Below are 12,987 nucleotides of genomic sequence, written 5' to 3'. Positions count from 1 at the left end.
TTTTCTGGCACATTTAATCAGATACCATTGCATGTGTCATTCAAATAGCTTCATGCAATTAGCTTATTTTATTCAAACACAGTATGATTCAGTAATTGACTGTAACATACAATTTTCTCATCCTCGAAACTCAAACCATTATTTGATGACTTAAGATCGTGCTTATCAAAAGCACGATTTTATGTTTGCATTTGGCGAGCTACAGAAATTATATTTTGCGTGCATATGATACGCATGTGTTTTGCGTGCACTTTTTATGTACATACCGACTTAACCCACACCATACCAAGGGGTAATCATATGCACGTAAAAAGTAATGAATGCGTATAAATAGCAAGCCAAATACAAACATAAACTCTTACTATAGATAGGCAGTACTAGTAGATCGGGTAGGATATTTAAATAATTAAATTAATATTATAAATGTATGAATAGTCCACTGATTCCAGGCCACCTGGAATTGTCCCCGTGCTCCATGTCCGTTCCAGGGCTGATAGTGGTGAGCTAAGCTGCCAGTACAAGAAACAATTATTTTTTTCTTGATGATGCATAAGAGATCTATGAGATCAAATAAATTCACTTAATCGAGCAGATGAGTGGACTGTGCTGCAAACATATAAAAAGTATCTGCATTTCTTGCTTTGGTCTTCGTCAGAAGCGACTTGCACCACCTGCTGGTGAAGCGGTCAGGCAGCAGGTAGAGATCATGCATTGGCGGAATCGGCGCTCTATTGCTTCTCCTGGGATTCCCGGATGTGAAACTTTGAATTTCAAGTCGAATTTGAACCACTGAATTTGTGGAAGCGAATTTTTAAACCGAAATAATATGGACTGAAAATTGTCTGTCGAAAATTAAAGGTTGTATTTTATAACAAGTTGAATTTTTTAAGTGAAATTGAAAAGGCGAATTTTGATTATTGAACTTTTTAACGGTGAAATTGTGCGTGAAATGTTTCAATTTGAAATATTCACAGCTTAAATATACAACCATATTGAATTGCAGACTCTAAAAATGCAAGCACTGGTAATGCAACAGCTTTATTTTTGATTAGTGGTAATTCAACATGCTTTTTTGCTTCAAATACTAATGGCATTGAAATACTTCCATACCAGAAGCTTTAGGCTACCTGAAACTAAAGGAGTTCTAGAGATGTATTTCATAATTTTATTATAAATTTCTTTATCAGGCTTCTTTTCAGTTAAGACTGCTCTTTAGAACGAGCGCTCTGGCTATCTTTCCAGTAATGTTTTACACACAGGTTATATGCTTACGAGAAAGTAGTGAACGTGAAGGACTGTAAAACAAGAGAAGTTCACTCAGGTACTGAGGAGCTAAACCATGCATGGCTTTATAGGTAATCAGTACGATTTTAAAGTTAATTGCGTTGCTTAATAGGTAACCAGTGCAATATTGATAGAACCGGTCTAATATGCTCAATACGCCCACATGACAGCCACCTAATAGTGCATTACAATAATCTATTCTTGACGTCATGAATGCATGAATTAGCTTCTCTGCCTCTGATAGTGACAGCATATGACGTAGTTTAGATATATTCTTAAAATGGAAAATGCGGTTTTACAGGGACGCCCAACAATGACAAGCAAGTCACAATATACGGTCGTCATTTCGAACAGCTTCTCAACGTTTCCAACGAGTTCCCAGCCAGTCTCTCTCTCCACCATTCCTCCGGTTGTGGTGGCTTTATCCGTCTCCCCACCAATTACTGGAACGAGACACAAGTGTTTATCATAAGCACTTGTGACCTACTTGCACCACTCTTCTCCTACCTGTCTCTCTCATTGCAGACTTCGCTGAGCCACGCCCCCCTCGCCACAGGGCCTTATAACAGCCACCTTATATGCTTTAGGCACATGTCCTAATGTCAGAGATGAGTTAATAATGCTAAAAAGAGCATCTATAATTTCTGGGAGCATCTCTTTCAGCAGATTTGTAGGTATAGGGTCTAGCATGCATGTTGTTGATTTAGATGATCTAATGATTATAGACAGTTCATTGTGATCTACGATAGAAAATAATTGCAATTGCTCCTTAGGGGTGCTGTAATTAGTTGTTTGAGCAGCTAGTGTGTAGCCTCTTGTTGCATAGTTATAATTTTTTCTCTAATACCATCAATTTTATTTATGAAATAGTTCATAAATTCATCACTGCTATGCTGATATCTAAAATCAAGAAGTCGCTGACGAATATTTTTTTGTTAATTTAGCCACTGTGTCAAATAAAAACCTAGGGTTGTGCTGATTTTCTTCTATTAGTGTTGAAAAGTAGGCGGATCTAGAAGTTATTAGGGCTTTCCTGTATTTTTGAATACTATCCTTCCATGCTGTACTAAATACCTCTAATTTGGTTTTCTTAAAGATCTCCTCAGACGAGCACTTTCACAAGTTGGTATGATTTATTAGGGTCTTCATGAAATGTCTGGAACATATTTTGCTTAAAAACACTCAATGGCTGTGTAAACAAAAACCCTTCTTTCCTCGTCAAAAACAGCAATGCTCACAGCAACCCGTTTTGGTGCATGTCTCTTTAACTGATAATGAGTTACAGCGAACCCCACCCCCTTCTGTCCGGCGTGTCAACACAACACACGTGTAGTGGCAATGGTTTAGCTAAATGATATTTCCTGAATTCCTCTGCGGTTAGTTTCGTCTTAAACGTCTCAAATCATTCGTCCGGAGACAAAAAAATCATTCACAGCAAACAGCTAATGCGCTTACGTTGTATGCTTACCTAAAATCCACGGAATTCACTGCAGATCTCAGCGGAATTACATGGATTTAACGCTTGTCATTGACAAGTTATAACGTTACACACACAACGTGAGAGCTAGTTTGCTGTGACAGATTTTTCAGCCTAAACACGAATGATTTGAGACATTTAAAACGAAACTAACCCCAGTGTTCGCCCCTGTTCATTAGCAGAACAAACAGCTTGCCGCAGCTAAACATATTAACGCACAATGTAATGTATTAACATTCATACAGCTAAACTCCACGTGTCCATCTGCACTTATATACAGTAAGTTTAACACTGGCTTTGAATGTTCTATTTAGCCTGTGACTGACTTGGCTCCCTTCGCTATTATATGCTAACGTTATTCTCCTATATATACAGTACATTTACGTCAATTCAGACTGTCGATAGATATTACTTACATCGGCAGTTTTGTCTCGTTCAGTCGGTCTTGATCCCTCTTGAGGAACAATTTTGAAGCTAATCCTGCTTGTACTGTCCCAGGTTGAAAAAGCACTCCGGTTTGAAGTGATTCGCGCAAACAAGCAGGTTTTTACTTATGGTTTCTGATGGATTTCCACTAAAAATTAAATAAATCTACTCCTGTCTCTTCCTAGGTTTGGACTCTGTGCAGCGACTACATTGCATGTTGTCCACGAACTTTAGCCATGGCGTCACGTTCACCACTGTCGCTTGTGAAAACAACAATGGTGGAGCGCGGTGGGTGGAACTGTGTAGATTAAGGGGCGGTAACATTATAATAAAATCCGCTTTGGACGTCACAATCGGAGCAAAATCTGAACAGCTCGATTTCTCACATGCTTGCAGGGAAAGGCACACCAAAACAAACTTACTGGGTTCTTATTTTTCACATTTTCTGGGTTGCTAGATGCACCGGGGACCCGATTATAGCACTTAAACACAGGTTTTCATCTGATGTCTCCTTTAAAGCTACGCTCCATTTTTCATTATACCACGGTGTTGGGCTGCTATCTTTAATCTTCTTTAAGCGCAGAGGAGCAACTGTGTCTAGCGTTTCAGATAAGGTGGAGTTAAAATTTTAGAAATAAAGAATATGAACCTGTTGCGCATATTCTAAATCACAGCAACCAACGCATCTCCGGAATAACGCGCAGTGCCTCCAAAGCGTTCAGGCGCCACTAGCTGGTCGTTTTCAGAAGAGCACCAGGTATTATTTTAGCTGGCTAAAAATGCTTTGGTGTACACAGTTTAATTGATTAATATATTGGTAAGCATATAGCCTATTAGTATCTTATGCATTTATACAATATAATCTAGCCAAACCAGAGAAATAAATCCAGAGGATTCTAGCAATCCTAGATACGTAATTTGTGGGGAATATGCTAGTGAACGAGCATGCATGCGCACCCATTGTTTACGAATGATTGGAATTCCTTAACATACACACATTTTACTGTGAAACCTGACGTTTATAAAGTATTTGTGAATCCGGAAGGAAGTTTTCGGGAAGGTCTGTTTACCCGCAAATTACTCGGAATTTACTCATACATTTACGAATGTTTCATGAATGAGGCCCATTGTGAGAAGTTCTCCTGTGTGTACAAATATGAAACAATCCACGCAGTTATTAGTGATTGAGACCCAATGAATCTGCCCTGATCTGATGTTTCCAACATATTTAGATAAAATTATATTGCTCTATATTAATTTATATCGTTACCTGAATGTATTTTTTGCTTTTGTTTAAACTCTACTTTATTTGTGTTTTATATATTGTCTTATATAATTAATTCACTTTATGTTCACACTACATATGATATTGTTATTTTTCTTTCTGTTTGCATATATTTGTATGCAGCCCAGCTGCGAATGCTTTAGCAATACAAATGTACAATTTTGTCATGCCAATAAAGGACACTTAAATTGATTTTTAAATTAATCAAACTAGAATAAATCCAAATGTCCTTCCTTTGTATTTCTGGACTTCTTTGTTCCCATACTTACCCTGCTGCGGATGGCTCGAAAATTGCCTAAACAGTTTTTTTTCCAGATATATAATAAGTTTTCTTTATTTTATTTGTTTATACAGTACATACTTAAATTTTGTTTTGAATCTGTGAAATTAGTCTTGACATAATGGAGACTTTGGTTAAGATGTTGATAGGAATGTGTTTCTCCATGTAGAAACTGATCTGTAAACAGTGTCTATTGCTTGCATCACTTGTTTAAAAATGGTTCAGGTTTAGACAATTGTGGCTCACTTAGTCTGCCTCATTATTTCATGTATCTTTTCTCCGCAGTGGGCCTTCGGGGTAACTCTGTGGGAGCTGATGACTTTGGGACAAACTCCGTATGTTGACATCGACCCCTTCGAGATGGCTGCTTATTTAAAGGATGGCTACAGAATAGCACAACCCATCAACTGCCCAGATGAACTGTAAGTGTCTGCCTAGTGACTTGGCATTATTAATGGCAGAAAAATTAGAACTTCATTTTTGTTTGCCACTTTCCCATCTGCTTGAAATGTGTGCATTTAAAGGTCCAGTGTATTACATTTAGCGGCATCTAGCGGTGAGGTTGCGAAAATCAACCAACGGCTCACTCCACCCCTCCCCCTCCCTTTCGAAGCACTACAGTGGCTGACACAGGATTCAAGGAATGGTTCACCTTCAAAATTAAAATTGTCATTTCAAACCTTTTATGACTTTCTTTCTTCTACAGAACACGAAAGAAGATATTTTGAAAAATGTTGGTAACAGAAAATCGTTGGTCCCCATCAGGGGCATAGCACAGAATCTGTGTGGGGCCCCTCCACGCAATGTTTAAGTAAATTGTTATATTTATTTATAATATAGCACTGAATCTCATTTCTGTATGGATTGTGATATACTTAAATATGAATAAATCACCTCAGTATCCCCTTAAACATGAATTGACAGTTTAACTATATTTAATTTGAATTGTGTTTCATTAATAGAGACACTGTGCAGTGTAGTCAAAAACATTACACATTTAGCCATTGAACAGTATAAAATCTAGCACTAGTACTAGTACTGCATAAATGGTAGTAATAAGGCCACTTCATGACTGTAACTTAAAAAGTTTTAAAAGTAAAAAGGCCTAAATACACTAGCACAGCTTTTTATTACTTACATATTTATTGACCTTTTTAACTTAAGCGTGTTATTATTTTAATTGAATGTGTGTATATATATTATTAGGGATAAAATGAATATGTCAGAAGAACTGCCTCAACTTCGTACATATCCAAAGTTTACCTCAATACGCAGATAAAAACAAAAAGAGCGAGATGTTTGTCCCTTCATGCGCTCCGTAGTCCGGTGTACATTGTTTTCAAGTGATTCTTTTAAAAGTTAGCAGCCTGCCCTGTATATTAAACTCCAACTATTTTTGGGGTTTTCTGCTGAATATAACTCTCACAGTCTCCTGCCTAATTTTTGTAAAGGCTAAGAACAGTGAATTTGGTGTTAATTTAGACCTCCGAGATCGATTTCAATCATTTAAGCAGGCTTCCAAAAATAGTGCCACTGCACTATCAGAAACAAAAACAATACATTTCTGATACAAATACTAAAATCAAACTACCCAAATACTACTTTTATCAGATCAAGCACTAGCTGTAAAGTGTATTGTACTTCATCTACCTGTTGATGAGACGATCCATCATCTGCTGTGAGCGGAGTCAGTGAATGCACACCCGGAGGGGAATGCACGGATCTCTTGTGGAGTCATAACAGAATGCTTTCAGCAGGGATGTGAGTCCATTCCACTTTACCTATACACCCTATCGTGCAGTTCGTGGTGAGGCATGACAGACGTCTGCCGAAGTCAAAGTTAGCGGAGAACAGAGAAGTTGCACAGATGCGCAGTATAGGCATACAATTGTAAAATAATAATAAATATAATTTCAGGAACGTCAAGGCCCCTCACATGCCAAGGCCCTATGTAATCAGTCACCCTTTTCCCCCCACTTGCGATGCTCCTGGTCCCCATTGACTTGCATTGTTTTTTTTCATACAATTGAAGTCAATGGGGACCAGTCAACGGTTTTTGGTTACCAACATTTTTCACAAAGGTTTTCAATGACAACAGGGTGAGTAAAAGATAACAGAATTTTCATTTTGAAGATGAACTATTCCTTTAATCCAAAAATACTAGTAAATGTTATTGAATTGGACTGACATTTGGTGACTTTGTTCACAGACTATAACAACCTCTCACAAAAGAATGTACTTTTTAGTTGCTTTTGTGTGTTTTTTTCCCCACCTTGTTACACTTGTGGTGTTCCCGGTTCAAAATGACCCGCCTACTCAAAGAGAGTTTATAAATCACACGTTATGCAATTTTATCACCAAATATTGGATTCGATCTTTTTGTAAACTTGTTTTCTTTCATTTAGGACTGATTTGTGTTTCTTTTTCTAACAGATGCCTAGTTAAGGCACCTCAGTTTTTGACTGAAAAAAGCTTTTTTTGTGAATAATTTTGGCAATATAACATAAAATATGACAAAAATTTGCACTGATGTTCACACTTGCCTACTTTTATCTAGACTTATTTGTTTAACCAGGAAGTTTGTTCTGAAATGCTTTAATTGTATACAAAATGACACAGAATCACACTTGTGATGTTCCCGGGTCAAAATGACCCGTCCACCAAAGAGAGCTTAAAAATCACCCGATATGCTATATTATCGCCAAATATTGGATTCAATCTTTTTGTCAACTTGTTATCTTTCAGTTAATACTGGTTTTGTGTTTCTTTTCTGAACTGATTAATCGTAGGCCTCATTGATCTGAGCTTACGCACCTTAGTTATGCGTGAAATGCATATTGCTAATAGTTATGCATTTTGCTAATATTAAATAAAATATGAAAAAGATCCACTGTTTATCACACTAGTGTAATGAAATGCTTTTGTTTTGTTCAAAATCTCACAAGGTGACACTTGTGTTTCTGGTCAAAAATGACTGGCCTTTGAAAGTGAAAGATCACAAAAACAGGACCTTTATTTGGAGATGCTTTTATTTTCTGAAAAGGGGTCTAAAGTTACCCTTGTTGCTGTTCCCTTTCAAATTTGACCATTAGACTTGAAAACATTAGCTTAGAACATATTAATGCTGTCATACAGACATATATATTTCATGGAATATCTTTTGGGGCCCACAGTGTGCATAAAGAATATGTACAGTTTTTGTTGCACCAAGAAATTTTCTTTGTATGACAGTGTCAGTGTGTTCTTTTTTGTTTGTCACAATGGCCAGATTTGACAGACACATGGGTCAACAGGTGGTCAACTTTTGCTCCTACGTGAAAAATATATCTTACTGGAATGACAGTATTGTTATTGTCTATGAAATGTTCCATAAAATGTTCTCTATATGTGATAGCGTTAATGTGTTCTGTCTTGTATGTCACAATGGTCAGATTTGACACAGAAACAGCATAATTGTTACTTCACACCTTTATTCAGAAAATAAAATGATTTCAAAATAAAGGTCCTGAGTTTTGTGATCTTCCTCACTTACTTTCAATGGCCGATAATTTTTAGGTGTCTTAGCTCAGATCAATGAAGCCTACAATTAATCAGTTTGAAAAAGAAACACAAAACGTCTTGGTTACGGATGTAACCTCAGTTCCCTGATGAAGGAAACGAGACGTTGTGTTGAGCCGACAAATGGGGTTCGTCCTTGAGAACCAATCGCTTCCGACTACTTAGAAAAGGCCAATGAAAATTGGCGAATGAAATTTGCATGCCGGACTCCGCCCCCGGATATCCGGGTATAAAAGGGAGATGGTGTGCTTCATTCATTCACCTTTGTTCTGAGGAGCCTGAGACCTCTCACGACTGCTGCAGTGGGCAGCATGTGTTGTGGCATAAAGGACACAATGTCTCGTTCCCTCCATCATGGAACTGAGGTTACATCCGTAACCAAGACGTTCCCTTTCTGTCGGTCTCTCAACGTTGTGTTGAGCCGACAGATGGGGTTCCTATGGAAAACGCCACAACACTGTGCCCTGTCACAATCTCTAGCGAAGTGATGGTGACTGGCCTGGGCGTGTCAGCCGTGAGCGCTACCGCGAAATTGTAACCTACCAGTGGGTAGGTAGGGGGTCCCAGAGCTTTTCTTGAAAGGTGGGAAGGCCCCTGCCTTCGGCCTCACAGGCGGCGGCCTTGTTTCTCTAACAGCGAGAAGCCGCCTGGTACCGTAAGGCCACTGGATAAGCGCTACTTCCTCAAACAGGGGATGCGCTACAGAGACCACTTCCTACCGCAGGGAGGAGTTTAGTGGAGATACCAACATGGTCTCACCATTAGGGGAGAACTCATGGGAAGAATGTGCGGACTGAAGGAGTTAACCGTGAGGTGGAGGTCCACCTAGGGAAGGTTACCAAGGTGGGAACCAACATGAGGATACATCAGACAGAACCGCCCTGCTGGGGGGTTACAACGTCCGGTAGCACTAGGTCCGGTTAGAGCTATGTTGTGAATAACTCAGGTGGTACCCGGCCCAAGGGGCAGGGCTGCTCTGCCCAGCTCGCCCGCAGGAGGTGCTTGCTTAGTGATTGATGGAGTGCCTGTTCTTCACCCAGTGGGGAAAGAAGGGAGGCTGAATTAGTACGCTGACCCACTTAGAGAAATGGGGGGAAGGTACTGTCATAGGCGTACACCCTACCGGTTGCCGGTCCTACATTTTACCATGCAGGACGCGGGCTGACACCGGTTCTACGCAGAGGTTGTAGAACCTCGCGAAGGTGTTGGGTGTAGCCCAACCCGCAGCTCTGCATATGTCTGTCAGAGAGGCGCCGTGTGCCAGTGCCCACAAGGAGGCTATACCCCGGGTGGAGTGAGCTCTCACTGCGAGTGGGCACAGGCGGTTTTGGGATTGGTAGGCCGTCATGACAGCATCCACAATCCACTGCGATAACCTCTGTTTGGAGACAGCCCTCCGCTTCTGCTGACCTCTGAAACAGACAAAGAGCTGATCCGAGCTCCTGAAGCTCTGCGTGCGGTCTAAGTAGAGGCGCAGTGAGCGTACTGGACACAACACGGACGGGGTTGGGTCTTCCTCCCCGGTGGGGAGCGCCTGTAAGTTCACCACCTGGTCCCGAAAAGGAGTGGTGGGAACTTTGGGCACGTAGCCGGGCCGAGGTCTCAGGATAACGTGAGAATCCCTGGGTCCGAATTCTAGGCAGTCAGGGGACACGGAGAATGCTTGTAGGTCCCCTACCCTCTTGATGGAGGCGAGCGCCATCAGGAGAATTGTCTTCATCGTGAGATGAGAAAGAGCGGCATCTCCTAGGGGCTCGAAGGGGGGCCTGTTGAGGCCCGCCAGGGCCACATCAAGGTCCCAAGAGGGTATGGAGCGCAGACGAGGCGGATTCCACCTTCTCGCGCCCCTTAGGAACCTAATGACCAGGTCGTGCTGTCCTAGAGACTTTCCAGCAACTGAGTTGTGATGAGCGGCAATGGCGGCTACATACACTTTCAGTGTGGATGGGGAGAGGTTAGTCTCGAGTCTCTCTTGTAGAAAGGACAGCACGGTCCCGATCACACAACTCCGTGGGTCTTCTCTTCAAGAAGAGCACCAGGACGAGAAGAGGTGCCACTTGTAGGCGTACAGTCGCCTAGTGGCTGGTTCCCTTGCCTTGCCTGAGATAGGGTCTCTACCACCGCCGGGGGTAGGCCACTCAGGATCTCCTCATCCCGTCCAGGGGCCAGACATGGAGGTTCCAGAGGTCTGGCCTGGGATGCCACAACGTGCCCTTCCCCTGGGAAAGCAGGTCCTTCATCAGGGGAATCAGCCAGGGGGAGCTGTCGTCAAGAGCATTAGCTCCGAGAACCAAGTCAGGTTGGGCCAGTGTGGCGCAACAATTAACACTTGATGCTCCTCTTCCCTGACCTTGCACAGAGTCTGTGCAATGAGGCTCACTGGGGGGAAGGCGTACTTCCGCTTGTCCCGCGGCCAGCTGTGCGCTAGGGCATCCGTGCCAAGGGGAGCCTCGGAGAGGGAGTACAAAAGCGGGCAATGGGTGGTTTCCAGGGAGGCGAACAGGTCTACCTGAGCCTGCCCGAACTGCACCCAAATGAGCTGAACTGCGCGGGGGTGGAGTCGCCACTCTCCGTGAGGCGTCGACTGACGAGAGAGTGCGTCGCTGTCTGGTTCAGGTTGCCTGGGATATACATGCCACGCAGGGAGCGGGTCACCTGCTGACTCCACAGGAGGAGGCGTCGGGCAAGTCGTGTTAACTGCCGTGAGCGAACGCCACCCTGACGGTTGATATACGCTACTGCAGTAGTGCTGTCCAACCGGACCAGCACGTGCTTGCCCTGCACGAGAGGCTGCAGCCTCTTCAGTGCGAGTAGCACGGTCCACAACTCTAGGCAATTGATATGCCAGCGCAGGCGGGGGCCCGTCCATAGCCCCGACGCTGCGTGCCCGTCCATAGCCCCGACACTGCGTGCCCGTTGCACACTGCACCCCAGCCCTGCAGGGAGGCGTCCGTCGTCACCACGACATGCCTTGTAACCTGCCCAAGGGGGACCCCTGTTCGAAGGAAGGTCATGGAAGACCAAGGAGTTAGGGTGCGTCGGCAGAGAGGCGTAACTACCATCCGCCTGCTGCCGGTGTGCCACGCTCTCCAGGGAACTCGACTCTGTAGCCAGTGTTGGAGCGGTCTCATGTGCATCAACCCGAGAGGTATCACCGCCGCCGAGGATGCCATGTGTCCCAGGAGCCTCTGAAATTGTTTCAGGGAGACCGCTGACTGCTTGAAATGTTTCAGGCAGTTCAACACTGACTGGGTGCGTTCTGTAGTCAGACGCGCTGTCATGGAGACAGAGTTGAGTTCCATACCAAGATAGAGGATGCTCTGCACAGGGGAGAACTTGCTCTTTTCTCGGTTGACCTGTAGTCCCAGTTGATCTAGGTGCCGGAGCACCAGGTCGCTGTGTGTACACAACAGATCTCGCGAGTGTGCCAAGATAAGCCAGTCGTCGAGATAGTTCAGTACCCACACACCTCTCCCTGAGGGGAGTGAGGGCGGCTTCCACGAACTTCGTAAAGACTCGTGGGGACAGGGACAGACCGAAATGGATGACTCTGTACTGATATGCCTGACCCTCGAAAGCGAACCGTAGGAACGGGCGATGACGAGGGAGAATCGAGACATGAAAGTAAGCGTCCTTCAGGTTGATTTCCATGAACCAATCCTGACATCTGACAGATGGCAGGATGCGCTTCTACGTGAGCATCCTGAACAGCAGCTTGTGCAGGTGCCTGTTCAGGGTATGCAGATCTAGAATGGGGCGCATCCCCCTGCCCTTTTTGGGGACGATGAAGTACAGTCTGTAAAACCCGTTGGACATCTCGGCTAGAGGGACGGGCTCGATCGCTTCCTTCACCAGAAGGGTGGCAAACCTCGGACCGTAGTACGGGAGCATCCTGACCTCTGACTGAGGTAGAGAGGATGTCCCGAAACTTGGGCGGGCGTTTGGCGAATTAGATCGCATAGCCGAGACGGATCGTTTCCCTCAGCCACCGTGACGGTATGGGAAGCTCGAGCCAAGCTCCCAGGGACTGAGACATGGGGACTAAGGCTACAATCTGCTTCATCGACCCCCTGAGGTGGGACCCCCGGGGAGGAGACTGGCTCTGCTGGTTTGCCTGCCTGGCGATGCAGCTCCACGCACCGTCGATTTGAGAGTTCTGAGGACTGCAATGTATATTCGATGTTGCGCCTCGCCAAGACGCAACGTCGAGTTGCCGAACACCATCTTGCAGAGGGTGAGAGCGGCTGTGAGAAACACCCAGGGAGATTGGAAACTCTTTTTGTGAGAAAGTGGGCGCTAGGCCCCCGAAGGGAGATCACAGCCCTGTGTGGATCACAGCCCACCTTGCGCGATGGGCACGTCGAGAAAGCGGACTTTCTCGGCGTCGTTAAGCCAGAGATGCCTCTCCTGGACCACAAGAGTGGACATCGCCCGACCCAGGGCCCGCGCAGTCACCTTGGTCGCCCGTAGGGTGAGGTCGGTGGCGGTGCGGAGTTCCTGCGTTAACCCTGGGTCGGTTTTACCCTCGTGGATCTCTTTCAACGCCTTGGCCTGGTGGACCTGCAGGATGGCCATGGCGTGGAGAGAGGAGACAGCTTAGCCCGCAGCAGCATAGGCCTTCGACACCAGCGATGCCGAAGTCCTACACGCTTTAGACGGGAGTTTCGGTCGACCTCT

At 44.3% G+C, this 12,987-nt stretch overlaps 1 protein-coding gene across 1 annotated transcript in view; it reads left to right on the top strand.

Annotated features, from left to right (window-relative positions):
• ryk (receptor like tyrosine kinase) overlaps nt 1–12,987 on the top strand; it is a 159,320-nt gene that overhangs the window by 131,849 nt on the left and 14,484 nt on the right. Inside the window, exon 15 of the mRNA XM_057327515.1 lies at nt 5,038–5,174. Within this exon, the coding sequence (XP_057183498.1) occupies nt 5,038–5,174 (137 nt within the window). The remainder of the gene's footprint in view (nt 1–5,037; nt 5,175–12,987) is intronic.

The sequence above is a fragment of the Triplophysa rosa genome, unplaced genomic scaffold (assembly GCF_024868665.1).
Source record: "Triplophysa rosa unplaced genomic scaffold, Trosa_1v2 scaffold243_ERROPOS425983, whole genome shotgun sequence".
Lineage (NCBI taxonomy): Eukaryota > Metazoa > Chordata > Actinopteri > Cypriniformes > Nemacheilidae > Triplophysa > Triplophysa rosa.
Note: the sequence above shows the minus strand (reverse complement) of the source record. Positions and strands in the feature narration are given on the sequence as shown.